This window comes from Cetorhinus maximus, chromosome 34, assembly GCF_964194155.1.
Source record: "Cetorhinus maximus chromosome 34, sCetMax3.hap1.1, whole genome shotgun sequence".
Taxonomy (NCBI): domain Eukaryota; kingdom Metazoa; phylum Chordata; class Chondrichthyes; order Lamniformes; family Cetorhinidae; genus Cetorhinus; species Cetorhinus maximus.
The window spans coordinates 3365619-3388658 of NC_135912.1; the positions used below are offsets into that span (position 1 = coordinate 3365619).

At 44.2% G+C, this 23040-nt stretch overlaps 1 protein-coding gene across 1 annotated transcript; it reads right to left on the bottom strand.

The window, feature by feature from the left end:
- Positions 1-264: 264 nt before the first annotated feature.
- Positions 265-21668, bottom strand: tm4sf21b (transmembrane 4 L six family member 21b). Its single transcript, XM_078533843.1, has 5 exons — positions 21399-21668; positions 12346-12411; positions 6235-6392; positions 3478-3679; positions 265-564 (listed from the first exon to the last, which is right to left on the bottom strand). Exons 1-5 carry the CDS (start codon positions 21576-21578, stop codon positions 553-555), a joined length of 618 nt encoding a protein of 205 aa, XP_078389969.1. The 5' UTR covers positions 21579-21668; the 3' UTR covers positions 265-552.
- Between the last annotated feature and the right edge of the window lie 1372 nt (positions 21669-23040).

The following is a 23040-nucleotide window of genomic DNA, read 5'->3' on the forward strand; positions in this document are numbered from 1 at the left end:
AATTAGTGCTGGGCCTGATTTGGGAGTAGGTGAGGCTAGCGACTATGTATTTTAGCGACTACGTATTCTGAGCCAGGACTAATATCCTTCACCAAAGGCTAAGGGGTGGGGATTTTCCAGCCCTGCCCGTCGCTGGGACCCTCCAGTCCCGCCGCAAATGGACTTTCGGCTGGGCTGTCGAATCTCCCATGGGCGGGAACCCCCTACGACAAGGCCGGAAAACCCCAGCCTGAATGGGAAATAAAGTCACGCAAATTCAAGACCTCAGCCAAACATCAGGATCCTTGCTTTATTATCGATTGCTCCATTATTTTAAGCATTTTTCGGCAGTTTGCACAAATAGGAATCACGGTACATTAAGAACAGGGCTGTGCAGGGAAGGAGGGGACTTGTAAGAACCTTGGCAGCGAAGGAAATCTGGAACTGCTCGCTTGGGGAAACCATGTTTAAGACGAAGATAAATTATTTCTCTTGCAAGAAATTCTGTGTGATTTGACTTCATGACTTTTATCGGCGGCAAAACAGTGCACGGCTTTTTTGACTCGGCTTGTGTTACACGGTGTTCTGTAAATAGATTAGAATGGTAGAATGATTACAACAGAGAATGAGGCCATTCAGCCCATCTACGCTGGCTCTCTGCAAGGACAATTCACCTAGTCCCACTCCCCTACTTAGCCCTGAACTTTATATCCTCTTCACATAATGATACAATTCCCTTTTGAAAGCCACAGTTAAAATCTGCCTCCACCAAACTCTCAGGCAGTGCTCTCCAGATTCTAACCACTCCCTGTGTGAATAAGTTTCTCCCCATTGCTTCCCTTTGCCAATCACCTTAAATCTGTGCCCCCTGGTTCTTGAACCTTCCACCAATGGGAACTGCTTCTCCCTATTTACTGTGCCCAGACCCCTCATGATTTTGAACATCTCTATCAAATCTGCTGTCGGCCTTCTCTTCTCCAAGGAAAACAGTCCCAACTTCTCCAATCTGTTCACCAAGCGATGATTTGAATGTGGGGACCAAATGAAATATTTCCAAATTTGCTGATGATGCAAAACTAGGTTGGAATGTAAGTTGTAAGGAGGATGCAAGGGGATTTGGACAGGCTAAGTGAATGGGCAAGAACATGGTCGATGGAATATAATGTGAATAAATGTGAAGTTATCCAGTTTGGTAGGAAAAAAACTGAAAGGCAGGGTGCTTCTTAAATGGTGAGAGGTTGGAAAGAGTTGATGTCCAAAGGGACCTGGGTGTCTTTGTTCATGAGTCATTAAAAGCTAGCACGCAGGTGCAGCAAGCACTTAGGAAGGCAAATGGTATGTTGGCCTTCATCACAAGGAGATTTGAGTCCAGGAGTTAAGATGTCTTGCTGAAATTGTATAGAGCATTGGTGAGACTGCATCTGGAGTACTGTGTACAGTTTTGGTCTCCTTATCTAAGGAATGATATACTTGTCATAGAGGGAGTGAACGGGGGTTCACCAGACTCATCCCTGGGATGGCGGGATTGTCTTATGAAGTGAGAGTGAGGAGACTGGGCCTGTATGCTCTAGAGTTTCAAAGAATGAGATGTGATCTTATTGAAACCTACAAATTCTTACAAGGCATGACAGGGTAGGTGTGGTCAGGATGTGTCCCCTGGCTGGTGAGTCTAGAACCAGGGGACACAGTCTCAGAATAAGGGATAGGCCATTTAAGACTAAGATGAGGAGGAATTTCTTCACTCAGAGGGTGGTGAATACTTTGGAATTCTTTACCCCAGAGGGCTGTGGAAGCTCAATCACTGAACGTGTTCAAGACAGAAATTGATAGATTTCTGGATGCTAATGACATCAAGGGATATGGAGATAGTGGGAAAAATGGCATCGAGGTAGATGATCATCTACGATCTACTACAGCGGAGCAGGCTCGATGGGCCGAATGGGCCTATGTTTCCATCCACATAACTGAAGTTCCTTATCCTTGGAACCATTCTTGTGAATCTGCACTCTCTCTAATGCCTCTACACCCTTCCTAAAGTGCGGTGCCCAGAAATGGGTGCAGTGTTCCATGAACATATGAACAGAAGATATTTCAATGAAACTGTGTAGTAAAGGGCACGGTCATCTCCATACTGACGCTGATTGGATAAACCACATGCCGATTTAAGGTTGCCAACTCGAATTGGGCGTTGTTGCGGAGGTGTCATCACATGACTTTCCACTTCAAGCCTGCCATTGGTGCATCCTCCAGGCACAGTGCCATCCCACAGCCAATTGGAAAAGGAGCAAGCTCTTTGCTATCCAACTAGATTAACCATGGCTATTAGATACATTGTCATAACTAATAAATGAAAGCGTTCAAACCCCACAATGTTTTCAATGCCCTTAATGAGATTTTTTTTCCAGATTTGTTTGCGACAGGCAGAGGTCACTCAGACCCCTGAGCCTGTACTGCCATTCAATGAGATCATGGCTGACCTGTGACCTAACTCCATAGACCCATCTTTGCACCATGTCCCTTAAAACCTTTGGATAACAAAAAATCTATCCATTTTAAAATCAACAATTGATCCAGCATCAATTGTCACTTGTGGAAGAGAGTTCCAAACTTCTATCACCCTTTGCTTGTAGCAGTGTTTCCCCATTTCACTCCTGAAAGGTCTGCCTCTATTTTTTAGGCTAAGTTCCTTAGACCTAGACTCCCCAACCAGTGGAAATATTTTCTATCTATCAGTATTCTTGATAATTCTTTGATTAATTCATCCCTTAATCTTCTAAATTGCAAGGGAAAAGATACTAGCTTATGTAACCTGTCCTCATAATTTAACCTTGGAATTCAGGTATCATTCTGGTAAATCTGTGCTGCACTCTCCCCAAGACGAATATATCCTTCCCAAGTGAACTTAGGAAAATGTTTCCTCATCTCCCCTCTAATCTTTCTACAAATCACTTTAAATCTAAGCCAGCTAGTCACTGAACCTCTCTACTGAACCTTCCCATCCACTCTATCCAGGCCCCTCACAGTTTTGTACATCTCAATCAAATCTCTCCTCAGCCTCCTCTGTTCCAAGGAGAACAACCCCCAACCTATCCGATCTTTAGGAGGGAGGACTAGCTGAAGAGAGGGAGGCATGGAGAGGAGGGAGAAGGGGAGGCGGGAGCAAGAACAATGCATTATGTTGCATTGTATTTAGCTCCACACGATCCTCTTCATTTCACCCCACCCTTTCTCCCTCTCCACACCGACGCACAGTGGCAGCAGCACGTTCCACTACAAGATGCCCTACCAAGCACAGTACTCCAGGTGTGGTCCAACTTAAAACATCCCCCCATCAACTTCACGTGCCCCCACGGACCTGTTCAAGAAGCAAGGCTGCCGTACGCTGGTGTGAACCAGCCAGGCACCAGGTGTGCGCCTGGAGTGACCCACCACATCAGCCCAATAGGCGCCTGCTCCCCGGTCAATGCAGAAACGCCGATGTTAAAACCTAGGACTCACCGTTCTCCTTTTCCCACAAGTCCCACAGAGGCACCCAAAGAGACCATTGATCATCTGAAGCAGACACAGCACCAGCTCAATGAGGCTGCAGCCTATCAGCACGGCGAAGAGGACCACATTGAAGAGGACCACGTCTTTCGGCTGCTTGCACTCGTCCCACATTTCTTGATGGAAGAGATAATTTTTCTCACTGATGGTGAAACTGCACATGAGATAATGTTAGGAAATGCTCCCTTGCAGGAAATTAGTGGAAATTGAAAAGTTAAAGCAAGTGATGTGATCGTCTAAAGGGTGCAGAAAACGAGAACAATACATTATGTTACATCATATTTAGCTCAACAGGTTTGTGCTGGTGTTTATGCTCCACACGAGCCTCCTCCCACCCCCTCTTTATCTCATCCTATCAACATAACCTTCTATTCCTTTCTCCCTCATGTGTTTATCTAGTTTCCCCTTAAACACATCCATGTGATTCACCTCAAGGGATAGCAAGCTCCATTCGGGTAAATAGGGAAAAGGAATATTCGATCAATTATTGTCAACACCCCGGGCACTTCTGTCAAAGTGGAATAGCTTAGCTATGCTTTAATAAATGCAGACATACCTTTGACTTGGCTTTGACCCTCAACATTGACCCAGGCTTGGCTTTCTCCTGATCTTTCCTTCTCTCTCCTCCCCTTCTCCCTCCTCATCATGCCTCCCTCTCTTCAGCTAGTCCTTGCCCCTAAAGATCGGATAGGTTGGGGGTTGTTCTCCTTGGAACAGAGGAGGCTGAGGGGAGATTTGATTGAGATGGACAAAATTGCGAGGGGCCTGGATAGAGTGGATGGGAAGGGCCTGTTTACTTTAGTCAGTGGCTGGGGAGCACAGATTTAAAGTGATTGGTAGAAAGATTCGAGGGGAGATGAGGAAAATTTTTTTCACCCAGAGGGTTGTGGGGGTCTGGAACTCACTGCCTGAAAGGCCAGTAGAGGCAGAAACCCTCAACTCATTTAAAAGGTGTCTGGATCTGCAACTCAGGTGCCGTAACCTGCGGGGCTATGGACCAAACGCTGGAAAGTGGGATTAGGCTGGGTGGCTCGTTTTCTGGCCAGAGCAGACAGGATGGGCCATGTGGCCTCTGTCTGTGCCGTTACCTTTCTGTGATTCTCTGATTCTACCCCTGCTCATCCCACCCTATCCTGTTTTGTCTCCGCTGTAACACTACTCTTGCCTTACCTTAGTAAGGAAGTTTCTCCTGAAGCTCCTATTGGATTTATTAGTGACTATGCTATATTTATGGCCTTTCCTTATAGATTCCCCTTAAGGACTCCCAGAACTACTGACAGGAGGTCATCGACCACAGAGGCTGCCTGACCTGCTGAGTATTTCTGTTAATAATCATCAATATACACTCCTATAAAAATATCATAATGTCATATCAAATTTTTTTTAACTTATTCATTCATGGGATGTGGGATTCGCTGGCTAGGCCAGCATTTATTGCCCATCCCTAGTTGCCCTTGAGAAGGTGGTGGTGAGCTGCCTTCTTGAACTGCTGCAGTTCATGAGGTGTAGGTATATCCACAGTGCTGTTAGGGAGGGATTTCCAGGATTTTGACCCAGCGACAGTGAAGGAACGGCCGATATATTTCCAAGTCAGGATGGTGAGTGACTTGGAGGGGAATTTTCAGGTGGTGGTATTCCCGTGTATCACCTGCCCTTGTCCTTCTAGATGGTGGTGGTCATGGGTTTGGAAGGTGTTGTCGAAGGAGCCTTGGTTAATTCCTGCAGTGCATCTTGTAGATGGTACACACTGCTGCTACTGTGCGTCGGTGATGGAGGGAGTGAAAGTTTGTGGATGTGGTGCCAATCAAGCGGGGCTGCTTTGTTCTGGATGGTGTCCAGCTTCTTGAATGCTGTGGGAGCTGCACTCATCCAAGCAAGTGGGGACTATTCCATCACACTCATGACTTGTGCCTTGTAGATGGTGGACAGACTTTGGGGGGTCAGGAGGTGAGTTACTCGTTGCAGGATTCCTAGCCTCTGACCTGCTCTTGTAGCCAAAGTATTGATATGGCTAGTCCAGTTCAGTTTCTGGATAAAATATCATCTTATAAAAGAAACATGCACGTATACGGTGCTTTCCATGTCTTCAGAATGCCCCAAAAAGCTTTATAATCCATGAATGCATTTAAAGTGTAGTCACTGTTGATATAATGGAGAGAGCACAGCAGTCAGTAGTAAGCTCCCACAAACTGGAATGCAATAATGAACAAATTTGGTTGTAAGCATTGCTAATTGAGAGATAAATATTGAATGTTGAATGACACTTGAGGCAGACAAAGCACACATGTTGTTTCCATAACTAGCTTTTCCCTGGAACAGGTTACTGGCCAGTCACCACAGCTTGAGGGTCACATCAAGCATGGCTGACCAGGAGACTCTCCCACTCTTACTGCCTACTATAGACAGTGGGGAGGTAGGGGGGGTGGGGAGGGGGAAAAATCCACTGCTCTTCTTCGAAATAATAGTTGTGGGATCTTATTGTGCCCGCCTGAGAGGGCAATGGGGGCCTCGGTTTGACTTCTTATCCTCCAACAGTGCAGCACCCCCCCTGGACTGGGAACTGTACCTACAACCTTGTGACTAAGTGGTTCCAGAGCTTCACCAACTCATACACCGTGCTGAGTGCAAACAACAACCGTGGAGTGTCGGAATGCGAGTCTGGAATTCCCCGCCCGGCAAAGGCAAGATGTATATGTTTGCGAGTCTTACTTCTTCTCTAACTCTTCTAAGTCAGTGATGAAAGGTCTCGTCCAATTCCCTGTTCCATCATCACATACTGGTCCATTCACCAAGCCCAGTGACGAAACAACCAGGCAGTACCCTGAACCCACGACTCCCAAAGCAGCAAAGATTATGGAGAGGAACATCTGAAAGATTGTGAGGAGACAGGTTTATTAGAACATTCAAGAGGTTATTGAAGATTTCAGTGCAAAGGCTCACCTGTGTATGCACATTATGAATAAATGTACATCATTTTGTTCACATTTTAATTTGCGGGGTAACTCTGTTTACAGAAGCCAGGTTTGTTTTCGACAAGTAACAATTTCTAATATAGCCGATTGCCCAGGCCTGATTCTGTGTCCAAAGTGCAGGGCTAGGTTTCTTTTGCACAGCGCTCAGGCACTGGCATGATCTATGGTCTGCACTCTCTGGGTGACAGGCGGAGAGGGTGGTCAGGGGGCCGATACTGTCAGAGCCACTGTGGTGAGGGAGATGTTGTTGGGAATTTCGGAGTCCTCATCAGTTTCATCCCCGTGAGTAATTGACAAGGCTTGAAGCATTTGCAACCACCTTCAGCCCAGAGGTGCCAAGTGGACCATCCATCTTGGTATCCTCCTGAGGTCACCCAGCATTTCAGGTGCCAGCCTTCAGCCAATTCGATTCACCCCACATGCTATCAACAAACAGCTGCATGGTAGAGTTCCCATGCATCTACTGCCCTTGTCCTTTTAGGTGGTAGAGGTCGTGGTTTTGGAAGGTGCTGTCAAAGCACCCTTGGTGAATTCCTGCAGTGCATCTTGTAGATGGTACGCACCGCTGCCACTGAGCATCAGTGGTGGACAGAGTCAATTTTTAAGGTGGTGGATGGGGTACTGATCAAGGAGGCTGCTTTGTCCTGGATAGTGTCGAGCTTCTTGAGTGTTGTGGGAGCCACACTCATCCAGGCAAGTGGGGAGTATTCCATCACACTCCTGACTTGTGCCTTGTAGATGGTAGACAGGCTTTGGGGAATCAGGAGGTGAGCTACTCACCACAGGATTCCCAGCCTCTGACCTGCTCTTGTAGCCATAGTATTTATATGGCTGGTCCAGTTTGGTTTCAGGAAGTTGGTAATGGGCGATTCAGCAATGATAATGCCATTGAATATCAAGGGGAGATGTTAGATTCTCTCTTGTTGGAGATGGTCATTGCCTGGCACTTGTGTGGCACAAATGTTACTTGCCACATATCAACTGTCATGAAGAGATTAATGTCTATAATATTATTGGAAATTATTTTTTTAAATAGAGTTTTGTGGTGTATGTATGTGTGTGTGCCTTAATTGGATTAAAGCCATTAGCCTGGGTGCTTTGATGTATGGTAGTTTTGAGATGTTAATTAGATAAATGTAAGGAGGATAGAAGGTAAAGTGTAAATTTGCATTTGTTGAATAAAGCATTTAAGAGTGGGAGTAAAATCTTGCACCTAGCTTGGGGACACCAAGCAATGTGTTTATATTACTAATAAAATTAGCGGGATAAAAATATTATTGTTAGGAGATGTAACGTTAAAAGCCTGGTGATACAATGGAAAATTTACATTCAAAGGAAAAGCTAGGTATAAACAAAAAGGAGTTTGTATCTGTAAAGCATTTAAGATCTAACCAGCCTGTAAGCCCTACAGCTGTGTCGGCAAAGGAACCAAATTGCAAGGAACCTCGAATTCGTAAGGTCAAATGTGCTTTGCCTGGTGTTTAAAGTCTATGGGTTATTGTTGCCTTGGTGAAGATTTACCTGGGAGTCATTAATTTGGGGATTTGTTTAAAAGTTATTATGGTAGTAATTTGTAGACATGTGTATGTGTTTAATTTGTTGTTAAATTAATAAATGTTTAATTTAGTTTTATATAAGAAAACCCTTGAGACTCAGTGGTCTTATTACTACTGAATTCAAAGCCTGCATCTCGAAACATACAAATTGCAAAAATGGATCATGACAGTTGTTTTAAGTTTCCCTCTGTGATTTGAGCAGCTCAGCCTTTACATCGGTTATATCATAACATCAGCCCAAGACCATTGTCTTGGTCTTGCTGCGTTTGGACATGGACTGTTTCAGTATCTGAGGAGTCACGAATGGTGCTGAACATTGTGTAATCATCAGTAAGCATCACCATTTCTGACCTTATGATGGAAGGAAGGTCATTGATGAAGCAGCTGAAGATGGCTGAGCCAAGGACACTAACCCTGAGGAACTCCGGCAGTGACGTCATGGAACTGAGATGACTGACCTCCAACCACCACAACCATCTTCCCATCTTCCTTTGTGCTAGGAATGACTCCAACCAGCAGAGAGTCTTCCCTCGATTCCCATTAACTTAAATTTTGCTAGGGCTCCTTGATGCTGCACTAGGTCAAATGCTGCCTTGATGTCAAGGGCAGTCACTCTCACCTCACCTCTTGGATTCAGCTAATGGTTAATACATAGAACGTATTTACTCTATGCATTTTGTTATTTAACTAATAAAAATACATAGGGAATTATGTAGCACAGAAAGAGCCTGTCCCATTCAACCCAACTGGTGTTTATGCTCCACAGAAGCCTCCTCCCAACTCCCCTTCATCTCACCTCATCAGCATTTCTTCTATTCCTTTCCTCCTCGTGTGTTTATCCAGATCCCCTTAAATGCATCTGGACTATTCGCTTCAACCACTTTCTTTGGTAGCGAGTTTCACATTCTCATTAACCTCTGGGACCGAAGTTTCTTCTGAATTCCTTATTGGATTTATTAGCGACTATCTGATATTCGTGGTCTCTGGTTTTGCTCTTCCCCTCAAGAGGAAACGTGGGCCGGGGATTTTCCGGCCCTGTTACAGGTGGAACCCGCCGTGGGGCGAGGCGGCGCCCCAGCCAGGAATCCATTGACTTGCGACGGGACCGGAAGATCCCGGCAGTGGGCGGGAGTGGAAAATCCGGCCCGGTATCTCTGTTTCAACCGTATCAAAACTTTTCATCATTTTAAATGCCTCTATTAGATTGCTCCCCGACCTTCCAATGAAGGGAAAAGAGCCCCGGCTTGTTCATTCCCTCCTGATAGGTGTAACCTAACATTTTGGTCTGGAATGCGCTGCCTGGGAGGGTGGTGGAGGCGGGTTAGCCTCACATCCTTTAAAAAGTACCTGGATGAGCACTTGGCATGTCATAACATTCAAGGCTATGGGCCAAGTGCTGGTAAATGGGGTTAGGTAGGTAGGTCAGGCGTTTCTCACGTGTCAGTGCAGACTCGATGGGCCGAAGGGCCTCTTCTGCACTGTGAGATTCTGTGATTCTGTGATTTCTGGTTTTATGTTATTCATCTCACCTACCCCCCTGTAGTAGCATGTTCCACATTGTAAGTGAGCTTAGATGGTGATTTTTAGTAAAAAAAAGACAATCATTCTTTGACTAAACTTGCTGAATAAGCTAATAGGGCCAAAGGAAGCCATCTTAGAAGCAACATGTGGTTTCCTGAGAGCAACCATTTCATATATCGTTATACTGGCAAGAATTAGGCAAGCCTGCAACAGATCAACTCTAATATAGCTCAACTCAATTAATTTTAATTGAAGACTTTAGATAAATCAATAGTTCTTTTAAAAGGCTTGGCTAACCCAGAAGGGGAAAAAAACCAGTAAAAACTGGGAAATAAGAGCACTGGTCTGAACTGGTCTTGCATACCTTAAAATGGAACACCAGTAAAAACTGGGAAATAAGAGTTATGGTCCGAACTGGTCTTGTATACCTTAAAATGGAACATCAGTAAAAACTGGGAAATAAGAGTACTGGTCCGAACTGGTCTTGTATACCTTAAAATGGAACATCAGTAAAAACTGGGAAATAAGAGTACTGGTCCGAACTGTTTTTATTTTCCATTCATTCAACATTCACGGGGATGTGGGCATCGCTGTCCAGGCCAGCATTTATTGCCCATCCCTAATTGCCCTTGTTCAGAGGGCATTTAAGAGTCAACCACCTGGCTGTGGGCCTGGTGTCACATGTAGGCCAGACCGGGTAAGGGGGCCCTAAAGGACATTGGTGAACCAGGTGGGTTTTTACAACAATGGTCTCATGGTCATCTTTTAATTCCAGGTTTTTATTGAATTCAATTCCATCAGCTTCTGTGGCGGGACTCGAACCCGGGTCCCCAGAGAATTACCCTGGGTCTCTGGCATACTAGTCCAGCAACAAAACCACTCTGGGAAACTAAAACTCCTTCAAATATCTTCTTTTAAAAAAGATACTGCAATTTTGAAAAACGATATAAACTTCTGTCAAATTCAGCAAATTACACGTACTTTGCCAGTAAAGGATATGTATACCAGTAACCATATTCGAAACATTAATCCTGTTTCCTCTCTCCGACTGTCCAGCCGACAGACCTGCTGAGTTCTTCCAGCATTTTCTCTTTTTATTTCAGATTATTTGCTAAGCTTTAAGCTTCAGTTATATGTTTGAAGGATTAACAATAATCATTAGTTCTATTTTAAGGACAGGCGTCAAACTCTCACACAGATTCACATGAGAAGTGTTTTTGGTAAAGCGTTTTATGTTAAAGATTAATCTAAAACCTTCTTACACACCTTAGGTTAGAATCTGCAAACACAAAATGGCTGCAAAGAATGCATCAATAATGAGATAAAAGGACAGTGACCATCCTCGAAACTAAAGTTTGTACGAATGCTAGAAAAGTTGTGTTCAAAATCAGATTAAGAAGAACGCATTAAAAAGTCCGTGATCGCGATTAATTACATTTAATACATAGGCCAAAACCCACTTCGGCTAAATTGAAGAGTATGTCAGCCAGTTATGAAACAGCAAGAACTCCTTTACCAAGTGGAGAGGGAGGGACCTTGTTTTTTCGTTGGCGATATAAACTCCAGTTTTTAATCAATAACTTTGCTAGCCATGGTCTGACAGGCATACCTGCTCGAACGAAGGAAGGGGATTTTGAGGGCCTGATCAATCACTGAAAGTCACAAAAAGACTGTCGAATGTGATAAGTATACTTATATTTTTGAGGTGTTTTATTACAATACATATAGAAAGCAGTAAATTAACTTTGATCTGTCTGAAGGCCTAAAACTCGATAATTTTGTGTTATAACTCTGTACTATTCCTGAAAAAAAGAAACATGCTGATGAAGTTTTTCTGTCTTGCACTCATCAGAAGAGATGCAAGAATGCCAAATTTCAAAGAGAACAACAACTTACACTGCATGATTGGTTGGCAGGTTGGATCTGATTGGTTCAGATGTTGCCATGGCAAATGCACCAGGGAACTATTGGCCCCCCAAGCTTTTGTTTAATCCGAAAAGGTACAATGCCTGGACATATTCCTTTTGACTGCAGAGGAGAGGTCCCTGTATATGAATATATGTAGCTTCCAACAAGTGTACGTGAACTATGTTGTGACCCCAGCTAACAATCTTAAATTGGTTGTGTAATTCTTAGCATACTGTACTTTGTACTGATTTATGCTTCTCTTTAAATAAACTCCTTTGAGTTCACTATCTGGGTTTACCCTGTGGGCCTAAGTCTCATTGGAACCATAAAGATCTAAGGATTTAGCTGATTAAGTTGCCTTATCTTAAATTATTTTATTAGAATTCTGTCCCAGTCTGAATATCTGTTTCCTCTTCGGGACTCAGAACAAATTTTAAAAGCCCTAGGAAAGGTATATCGGAAAAAAAAAACTTACAGCATCCTCGCCACTCTCTGGGCAAAGAAGTTTCTCCTGAATTCCCGATTTGATTTATTAGTGACGAACTTATATTCATAGACTCCTGGTTCTGGTTTCCTCCATAAGTAGAAACATCTCTACATCTACCCTGTTGAACCCATTCATAGTTTTAAAGCCCTCTATCAGGTCACTCCATCGGCCTTCTCTTTTCCAGAGAATAAAAACTCCGGCCTGTTCAGTCTCTCCTGATAAGTATCTCTTCTCAGTTCTGGTATTATCCTTGGGAATCCTTCCCCCCCCCCCCCCCCCCCACCTTCTCCACTGCATCTATATCCTTTTTATAATCAGGCGACCAGAACTGTGCACGGCATTCCAACCAACAGAATCCGGAACCACAACAACTCACCCCACATCTGTTTGCACAGCATCCTCGATTACCAGTCGCATGGATGTGTATTGCTGGAAACAAGATCTGTTGGAAGTAATGATTAAGAAAAGGCAGTTAAAATACTCAAGATCGTCTTGAAGAAAACAATGACTAAAGAATCGCTAAAGGAGCAGTTTGACCTCATCATATCTGTGGTGGCTCCCTAGAACATTTCCCACACCTTGATGAAAGGAGAGACATGTTGCTGAAGCTTTTTTTAATTCACAGGCTAGGCCAGCATTTATTGCCCATCTCCAATTGCCTCTTGTTGGGAGGGCATTTAAGAGCCAACGGCATTGCTATGGGTCTGGAGTCACATGTAGGTAAGGAGGGCAGATTTCCTTCCCTAAAGGTGGGCTTTTACAATGGTTTCATGGTCACTATTAGACTTTTTAATTCCAGGTTTTCATTGAATTAAAATTCCACCATCTGCCATGGTAGGATTTGAACCCAGGTCCTCAGAGCATTACCCTGGGTTCTCTGGGTTACTAGTCCAGTAACAATGCCACTATGCCATCACCTCATCAGGACAAATGCAAGAATTCCAAATTTCAAACGATCACAACAATTTATACTTCAGGAGAAAAAGGTGTTGATTGGTTGGAAAGTCAACTCTGATTGGCCAAGGTGTTTCCGGGGAGAAAGCAATGGAGAATTATAGGCTCCCCAAGCTCCCGGGTAATTAAAAAATGGTGCAAGGCTTGTATCTTTTGTTTGCGGAGTACAGGTCTTTGCATATCTATATTTCCCACATCCTTTCCATTATGTTTTCCTTTTTAAATATATTTCCCTTTTACTTTCCATTTCTCCCTTGTTTCTGTGGGATATTCCCAACAACCCTCTGCGGAAAAATAATCTCCTTAGCCTCTCTCTGTTTTACGTAGGATGAGGATTAGAGATTTGATTCATCTGGTCCACACTGGTATAAAAGCAAAACACTGCGGATGCTGGAAATCTGAAATAAAACAGAAAATGCTAGAAAAACTCAGCAGGTCTGGCAGCATCTGGAGATGTGAAGTTGACTCTAGAGTCAACCGGACTTGAAAAGTTAACCCTGTTTCTCTCTCCACAACGTTTCGAGTCCATGTGACTCTAGAGTCACATGGACTCAAAACGTTAACTCTGTTTCTCTCTCTACAGATGCTGCCAGACCTGCTGAGTTTTTCCAGCATTTTCTGTTTTTATTTCATGATCCACACTGGTGCCTTGTTTATCTTAGTAAAATTCTTTTTATAATCTCGCATACTCATATCGGATCTCCACTTACTTCACCTTATCTGTTCCTATCGGCTCCAGTCTCATAAGTAAAACTTCTCGCGCAAGATCATCTCCTCTGCAGGGTGGATCTCGCCAACAAGAGCCCTCTTTCATTGCTAGCCTACAGGTATAGACATGTTGGACTTTAGGGTGAGGGTAGATTTGGGCCCTGCTCTGTTAACTGGATATTCACCAAGTGTTTTATTGTATTTTGGTGGTGATCATCAACTGGAGATTCACTTGTGCTCCTATTTGTAGGAGCAGACGGAAACTATGATTGTTGGGTTTGGAGGACCATGCTTGTAATGCCCATCTCTGGAAATAAAAGCTTAAACGCCCTTAAAGATTAGGGTCCAACTCTATCCTCCAGCCCCAGGTTATCTGGAATGCAACTAGTATGCTTTGGTGTGCCCTTCTAAGTCTTCTGACCCTTATTGTTAACACTTAAAAAATGGATGAGATACTTTAGGTCCTCGTACCCCAAAATGGTCTCCAAGTTGGGAATCTATCACCCAGTTTTTGCCTTGCACCATCATCCCCTTTGTCATTTAATCACTCCTTCCTTCCATCCCATCAAAGTCCTCCTCTTTTGTTCTTTCCTCCCCTCTTTTCCCCTTTGTACCCGCTTAAAGGATTCACCTGGTGCCATTTCCACGCTTTCTCCCCGTAACCCTGCACACTCTTCCTTATCACACAAGTTTAATTCACCTTTTGAATGCCTCAATTGAACCATCTTTAACTTTTCCTCAGCTCTGAACAAAGAGTCGTTGGCCTGGCGTGTTAACTCTGTTTCTCTCTCCACAGGAAAGTAAGCGTGCGATGGGATTAAGGAGAAAATAAGATATGGAACGAATAGATTATGAGCCAGCCCAATCCTCTACTTTGAATAGAATGCAAATGATTGAGGATTTGACGAACTCAACCTGAAAACATATGATCTATGAACTTTAATACAAAATACCTTTCAGCTTTATTCAGTAAATCTGTATTTTACAACATATTGTTATTTTTATGCTTAGAGGCTTTCCTGTGTTGAATAACACATGAGGCAGACAAAGCACACATGTTGTTTCCTAGCTAGCTTTTTCCCTGGAACAGGCCACCACAGCTTGAGGGTCACATCAAGCATGAGGCTCTCCCACTCTTACTGCCTGCTATAGGCTTACTGGAAGAATTTATAGGTTGATACTCAACCTGTTTTGGCCACATTATGAAAAATATGCCTTCCTTGCCCACCAAAGCCTGGGGTAGGAATCGGACCCAGAGCTTTTAGCTTAGAGGCAGGGACATTACCCACTGTGCCACAAGATCGTTGAGGTGTTCACAGTTGTGCAATGCTTTTTATTATTTTATGATTTTAATGATTGCCTGTCACTGTTTCCAGCATGTCAGATTTTATCAGACTTGACGAAGGTTTTAAAGGGGCAGCCAAATCATGTCGATGAGTAATTTTGACCACTTCCTTTCCGGTGTTTTAAAGTGACATTTTGAATGTTTGGCACAAATTGTCAGCAACAATCATGTGATTTTTTGGGGACAACTGGCTCAGAGTTTGTTAAGACGTGAACTGGTCCATGTTAATGTTGACCATGAAGAGATGGTATCTCGACCGCTGTTAGTCTTCAACTCCCAGTGAACTGTGGGACCAAGAAATCGATAGTTTTGTTTGGACGCTAAGTGTGGAATATGGAGCTAGCGCGAGAAAGTGGAGCCATGATCGTGTTGGATTGTGGAACAGGCTTGAGGCCTACTCCGGCTTGTTATTTGTTATCACCTTTGCAACAACATCATCTTGCCTTGATAGCTGGGAAAAGTCGCACAACACTACTCATGAGAATATTTCCCTCTTCCTGGTGAAAATACCACTGGAGTGAGTAAGAAACTGTGAAAAGATACACATCTAACTTGTTTATCAACAGTTTGCTATCTTAGGGTCAAATCTGCAAACCAGCATTTACTGCTGTCAATGACTGACTGATGTGTTTTTTGCGATAAGAATGTTAATATTTTAACACAGATGAACTAAAAAAATCTTGCTTGTCCCACGCACAATCGCGGGACCAATTTTTTTCAGAAGCTTTTTGCTGGATGGGTGTCATGGAATCGTGCAGCACAGCAGGAGGGCCATTCAGCCCACGGAGCCTGTGCTGGCTATCTGTAAGAGCTATCCAATTAATCCCACCCTCCCTGCCTTTTTTTCCCTATTGCCTTGCAAACACATCCTTTTCAAGTATTTACTAAATCCCCCTTTTGAAATTTCCCATTGAATCTGCTTCCGTCGCCCTCTCAAGCAGCGGGTTCCAGATCACAGCAACTCGCTGTGTAAAAACAGGCAACTCTTCATCTCCCCCTCTGGTTCTTTTGCCAATTATCTTAAACCTGTGTCCCTTTGGTTACCGACCCTCCTGGCAGTGAGAAAGAGTTTCTCCTTATTTGCTCTATCAAAACTGGTCATGATTTTGAACGCCGCTATTAAATCTCCCCTCAACCTTCCTTGCTTCCTTAAGAAGGACAACCTCAGCTTCTCTATGAAACGTGGAAACAGGAGGAGGACACTCAGCCCCTCGAGCCTGTTCTATCAGATCACAACTGAATTGTGACCTAATTGCACATTCCCGCCTTTGCCCCATATCCCTGAAAACCTTTGATTAACAAAAATCTATCAATCTCAGTTTTGAAATTAACATAGAAACATAGAAAATAGGAGCAGGAGTGGGTCATTCGGCCCATCGAGCCTGCTCCGCCATTCATCTCAACGCCGTACTCCTGTGCTCTCCCCATACCCCTTGACACCTTTAGAGTCCAGAAATCTATCTACTTCCTTCTTAAATATATTAAGTGACTTGGCCTCCACAGCCTCCGTGGTAGAGAATTCCACAGGTTCACCACTTTCTGAGTGAAGAAGTTTCTCCTCATCTCAGTCCTAAATGGTTTACCCCGTATCCTGAGACTGTGACCCCTTGTTCTAGACCCCCCCTCCCCAGCCCGAGGAAACATCATCCCTGCATCCAGTCTGTCCAGCCCTGTCAGAATTTTATACGTTTCAATGAAATCCCCTCTCATTCTTCTAAACTCCAGTGATTACAGGCCTAGTCGGCCCAATCTCTCCTCACACGACAATCCTGCCATCCCAGGAATCAGTCTGGTGAACCTTCGGTGTACTCCCTCCATGACAAGTATATCCTCTCTTAGGTAAGGAGACCAAAACTACACACAATACTCCAGGTGTGGTCTCTCCAAGGCCCTATACAGCTGCAGTAAGACATCCTTGCTCCTGTGCTCAAGTCCTCTCGCAATGAAGGCCAACATACCATTTGCTGCCTTAACTGCTTCCTGCACCTGCATGCTTGCTTTCAGTGATTGGTGTACAAGGACACCCAGGTCCCTTTGTACATCAACATTTCCCAATCTATCACCATTTAAATAATACTCTGCCATCCTGTTTTTCCTACCAAAGTGGATAACTTCACACTTATCCACGTTATACTGCATCTGCCATGTATTTTCCCACTCACTCAACCTGTCTAAATTGCCTTGAAACGTCTTAACGCCACCCCCCCTCCTCATCACTCACATTCCCACCAAGTTTCGTGTTGTCAGCAAACTTGGAAATATTACGTTTGGTTCCCTCATCCAAATCATTGATATACATTGTGAATAGCTGGGGCCCAGCACTGATCCCTGCGGTACACCACTAATCACCGCCTGCCACTCCAAAAAAGACCCATTTCTTCCCACTTCTACTTCCTGCCTGCTAACCTCTTCTCAACTGATCCAACACCAATTGCCATATGTGGAAGAAACTTGTATTTTATGTGTAGAAGAGTTTCCTCATTTCACTCCCAAAAGCTCTAATTTCCATGTCCCCAGCCTTAGACGTCCAGTTCCTCCCTATCTGTTCCCCTTAATATCAGAAAAACATCTTTCGTCCAGAGATCACTCAAATTTCAGATGTGTAATGGCGGAACCTTTGTTCTGGCTCAGTTTTAACTGTGAGAGGCCCTGATAGTCCAAGGCAAAGATTCTGCTTTTCTAACCTTTGGCTGCACCTGGAGAATGCGTTTCGAGCTGTTTAACACTTGGGTGAAGTATCGGTGGCTACAGGTCAGTCACTGCTGGTGGGGACAATTTCGAGTGGATCAATATGGCCCCTCTCTGTGTCGTAATGACCCTATGGGTCAAGGCTGCCTGATGATGTTAACAGGGTGGAGGCTGGGCAAGGATTTGCCTCTGCTAATGCGCCTCAATAAGCTTGATGAGGACAATGCAAAGCATTAATTACCCAACAGTAATCGAAAGTTAATCCAAAACTCTTTGTTGGCATTTAGATTGGCATTCCGCCAAATCTCCAATTGGCTAATAAAGTTAACAGCAGTTCCTGGTTCCCGGTTCAAAGAAGCTTCGCTAGGTTGTTTCCTGAGATGAAGAGATTGTCTTAAGGGGAAAGGCTGAACAGGTTGGATCTATACTCATTGGACTTTAGCAGAATGAGAGGTGATCTAATTGAAACGTGTAATATTCTGAGGGTGGCTTCTCAGGTGGTAAAAGAACAAAGAAACCAAAGAGAATATTTGTTATAGTTTGAGTAATTGCCACCAAAACGCTGTCTATTCACTGGCTGATGATTACTTATTGATCCTAGTGCCTGATCCGTATAATCCTGGCGAGGCTATTTGACCAGGTGGGGCAGTTGGTCAAGGGATCATGTAATGAAATCTCCAGGAATACATCCAACCAGAGTTGGCAACTCTAGATCTGATAGTGGCCTTAACTCCACTTTCCTGCCTGCACCCCCCACCCCCCACCCCCCCTCGTAACCCTTGACCCCCTTACAGATTAAAAAATCTGTCTAACTCAGCCTTGAATATATTCAATGACCCAGCCTCCACTGCTCCAAAGATTAACGACCCTCTGTGAGAAAAAAAATCCTCTTCATCTCTGTCTTAATGGGAGATCCCTGATTTTGAAAATGTGCTCCCTAGTTCTAGACTCCCTCATGAGTCTTCACTGTCAAGTCCCTTCAGGATCTTATATGTTTCAATAAGATCACCCCTCATTCTTCGAAACTCCAATGAGTATAGGCCCAACCTGTTCAACCTTTCCTCATAAGACAACCCTAGGAATCAACCTAGTGAACCTTTTCCGAACTGCCTCCATAAATAAGGAGATCTCAAAACTGTATACAGGTTTCTGGGTGTGGTCTCACCAACGCCTTGTACAGTTGTAACAAGACTTCCCTACTTTTATACCTTCACTGCCGCTGGGTCAAAATCCTGGAACGCCTTCCCGCTGTCGGTGTACCAACACAACACGGACTGCGGTAGCTCAAGAAGGCAGCTCACTCCACCTTCTCAAGGGCAATTAGGGATGGGCAATATGCTGGCCTAGCCAGCGACAACCACGTCCTGTGAAAGAATGAAAAAGAACTCCATCCCCTTTACGATAAAGAATGAACAAGCTTCCACAGGAGTGTATTTGAGGGGTAGGGCATGCACATCTGTATGAAAATAATCTCTTGACCCAACAAGCATGCAATTTTCTCATGAATCTTCTCTTCAGCTCCCTAAAGCCATTCGCCCTCCAGCCACACTCCTAGGTGTCCAATTTGAGTGAATGTGCATGTACGTGAGGCTCTGTGTGTGAATGGCTGGGGGTCACTCAGCTACTTTCCTTAACTTATTCATGTAGAAATATTATATCACTCCCCAGAGGTGGCAGATCACCCGACACAGGGCATCAGTTAAATTAATGTCAGGAAGATATAATAATTTTCATAATATTATTGGAATATATTGTAAAATAGTGGTATCTGTGTCTATACGTGTGTGTGTGTGAGAGACTTATTTGGATTAAAGACAACTGGTCTGAAGGACTTGATGTGGTAGAAGATGAGCTAGGTTTGAAATGTTAAGTAGCTAAACATTTGCATTTTTAAATAAACAAGACTAGATTGTTTTCAAAAGAGGGAGTGAAATATGTCACCTAGCCAGGTGAAGTTTAGAAGCAGTGTGTTTATTTTTCCCAAAGATTACTGTAAAACTTTAGTACTATGCGAGATTTTTATTATCAGAAAGGTAAAGTCCAAAGACATAGTGAAACAATGGGAATTTGCATTCAAAGAGGAAAATATGTATAAAGGAAAGAAGATTGTGTGTAAAGGCAGACATTTTAAGATCTCACAAGTATGAAAAACCTTCAGCGTCCAAGCCTCAAGCTGCTGTCTATAAAGTGCTGAAGTTAAGAAAACTCACTTTGAATTGGATTGTTCAGGGTATCATGTTTCTTTGCCTGTGTCTTTTAAAATCTGTGTGTCTTACTGTTGTCTTAATGAAAGTGTATCTGGGAGTCAGATCAAGCAGGGGATTTAGAAGTTATAATAGTAATTTGTAGACATGTGTCCTGCTTAACAATCATTTTTTTTGTTAATAGATGTTTAATCTAGTTTTGTAAAAAAAACCTATAAGACTTGGTGGTCTTATTACTTCTGAATTCAAGGCACACACCTGGAAATTTATACAAACTGCTAAACAAGTTGTGGCAGTTGTTTCAATTTTCCCTGTGGGATTTGAACAACTCAGCATTTACCATCAGCTGTGCCATAACATTAAGTAGACGCTTAATGGCTGTCAACAACAAATATTTAGATAGTGCCCTTAATATAATAAAATGTCCCAAGGCACTTCACGGGAACATTATAAAGCAAAAAAATGACACTGGGCCATATAAGGGGATGTAGCTCAGGTGACCAAAAGCTTGGCCAAAGAGATAGGGTTTTAAGGAGCGTCTTAAGGGAGGAAAGTGAGGTAGGGAGGGGGAGAGACGTACGGAGGGATTTCCAGAGCTCGGGGCCCAGGCAGCTGAAGGCACGGCCGCCGATGGTGGAGCGATTAAAATCGGCGATCTGCAAGAGGCTAGAATTAGAGGAGCGCGGAGATCCCGGAGGGTTGTAGGGGCTGGAGGAGGTTACAGAGATGGGGGAAGGGGTGAAGCCGCAGGGAGATTTCGAGACAAAGTATGGGAATTTTAACATCGAGGCATTGTCGGCTGGGAGTCGGGTACAGATCAGCCAGCACAATCGAGTCTCATTTCCTCTTTGGAATTTTGAAATAAAACTTACTGTCCATTCCTCAAGCACACCTCGTGATCGTGGGAGTTCTTACAAAATTTCCTCTCCGCTCGAAAATACAATTCTTTCTCCACTCATTTTCCCGCCTGCTCTCCCCCCCCTCCGCCTCTAACTCCAGGCTACCGCAAGCAGAAACGCCCCCAAACTTGGGTTGCCAACTCCGGTGATGACTGGAGGTTACACACGTCCCTCTGCCTCCAACCGTCTCACTCGGCCAAATAGCCTTTTCACTACCCTCCACCCCGTAATGAATGGATAAATAAAAGTGCTAAATGAAAATGAAATTTAAAAAAAAACCCACGTATTTTTAAATGCCACGTGATTTCTTTCTCCTGGGTTTACTCACTGCGGTATCCTGGAGATCAACCTTTTAATTTATGGAAACTCAAGTTGGCAACCTCCATCTCAAACCCCTGACAAAGGCAGCTCACCCAATTTATCCTGCTCCCTGGCGCACTCCCTTTAGGGTCATGGCACTGCTTTAACGGACGACATTTCGACAACATTACATTTACCGACTGCCAGAAGATTTTTTAAGATTAACAGGAAGCCTCTGTTAATAAATAATAATTTTAAAGGGGGAGAAAGGGAGAGGGGTGGGTGCAGTTAAAAAAAAAGCCCCCGTTTGGAGGCTAAAAGGAATTCTCACCAAGATTCCGCCTCCAAGAATCCCACCCAGATACAGGACCTCTGGTGTTAATTTGTCGGTGTCCTCCACATATTCCACACTGAAGCTGGGGAAGAAAAGTATGATGTTGGCTACAATGCAGCAGAAGGCAAGGGGGTACAAGGAAGCCCCAATACACTTGGCGCATTTTCCCGTGCACATCCTCTCCTCCCAGAGCTAACGTGACAGGTTAAGTGAGGGCCCTGGATGGGACTTCTCAGGTTTTATAGACTGGTTAGTGATAAGGCTGTTTGCTACGTTTCCTGTCAATAAATAGCAGGGTTTCTAAATCGCGTCACCGACGAACATCGCCAATGAATGAGCGGGATTTTTTTCCCCTCTCTCTCTCTCCTTATCTCTGTTTGCTTTCCTTTCCTGCCATGTCTACCGACGAAAATAGTCGACAAGCAATAAGGAAGCACCAGAGAGCAAAGGCCAGACGCTAAAGCCTTGAACTGCAGAACACAGCAATTGATTCATTTGGTCCAAAATGATTAACATGCTGATAAAATGAGCTCATGGTACAGCAAGGGAACCATGACCCAGTTTTGGGAGAACCGTATGTATTGAGTCAATCAGAAGCACTCGCTCTCCCTTGACCTGGGTAAGCTTGGAGCTTTGACTGGGAGTGCAATTTTCTGGTGGTAGGAAATGGTGCACCCTCAGTAAAGCCTGATATTAACCCTGCAGATGTTCTAATTGCGAATAATGGTGCCAAGTACTAATGGTGCAGTGACAGAATGATCGTGAGGACTGATTACCGAGGTCTTGAATGAACCAGCTTTGAGGAAGGGTCATCCTGGACTCGAAACGTCAACTTCTTGTTTCTTTCCTGCTTGTTCATTCGCGGGGATGTGGGCGTCACTGGCTAGGCCAGTATTTGTTGCCCATCTCTAATTGCCCCTTGAGAAGGTGGTGGGTGAGCCGCCTTCTTGAACCGCTGCAGTCCCTGTGCTGTAGGTACACCCACGGTGCTGTTAGGGAGTGAGTTCCAGGAGTTTGACCCAGCGACAATGAAGGAACGGCCGATATATTTCCAAGTCAGGATGGTGAGTGGCTTGGAGGTGGTGGTGTTCCCCATCTATCTGCTGCCCTTGTCCTTCTAGATGGTAGAGGTCACGGGTTTGGAAGGTGCTGTTGAAGGAGCCTTGGTGAATTCCTGCAGTGCATCTTGTAGATGGTACACACACTGCTGCCACTGTGCGTCGGTGGTGGAGGGAGTGAATGTTTGTGGATGCGGTGCCAATCTCTCCACAGATGCTGCCAGACCCGCTGAGATTTTCCAGCACTTCCTGTTTTTATTTCAGATTTCCATCATCCTCAATGTTTTGTTTTTATGTTACCTGCACACTGCAAAGGAAACAGGTAAAACAGGTAGAGGACTAAACGCTTTCTCCTGTCGTGTATGCCCCCACAGGTGGTCATTCTTCACACACGACCCTAGGATAGAATGAGACAGCCCAGGAGGAGGCCATTCAGCCCATCGTGCCTGTGCCAGCTCTTTGAAAGAACCATCCTATAAGCCCCACCGTCCCCCTTAGCTCTGTAGATTTTTCCTTTTTAAGTATTTATCCAATTCCCTTTTGAGAGTTCCTATTGAATCTGCTTCCCCCGCCCCTTCCAG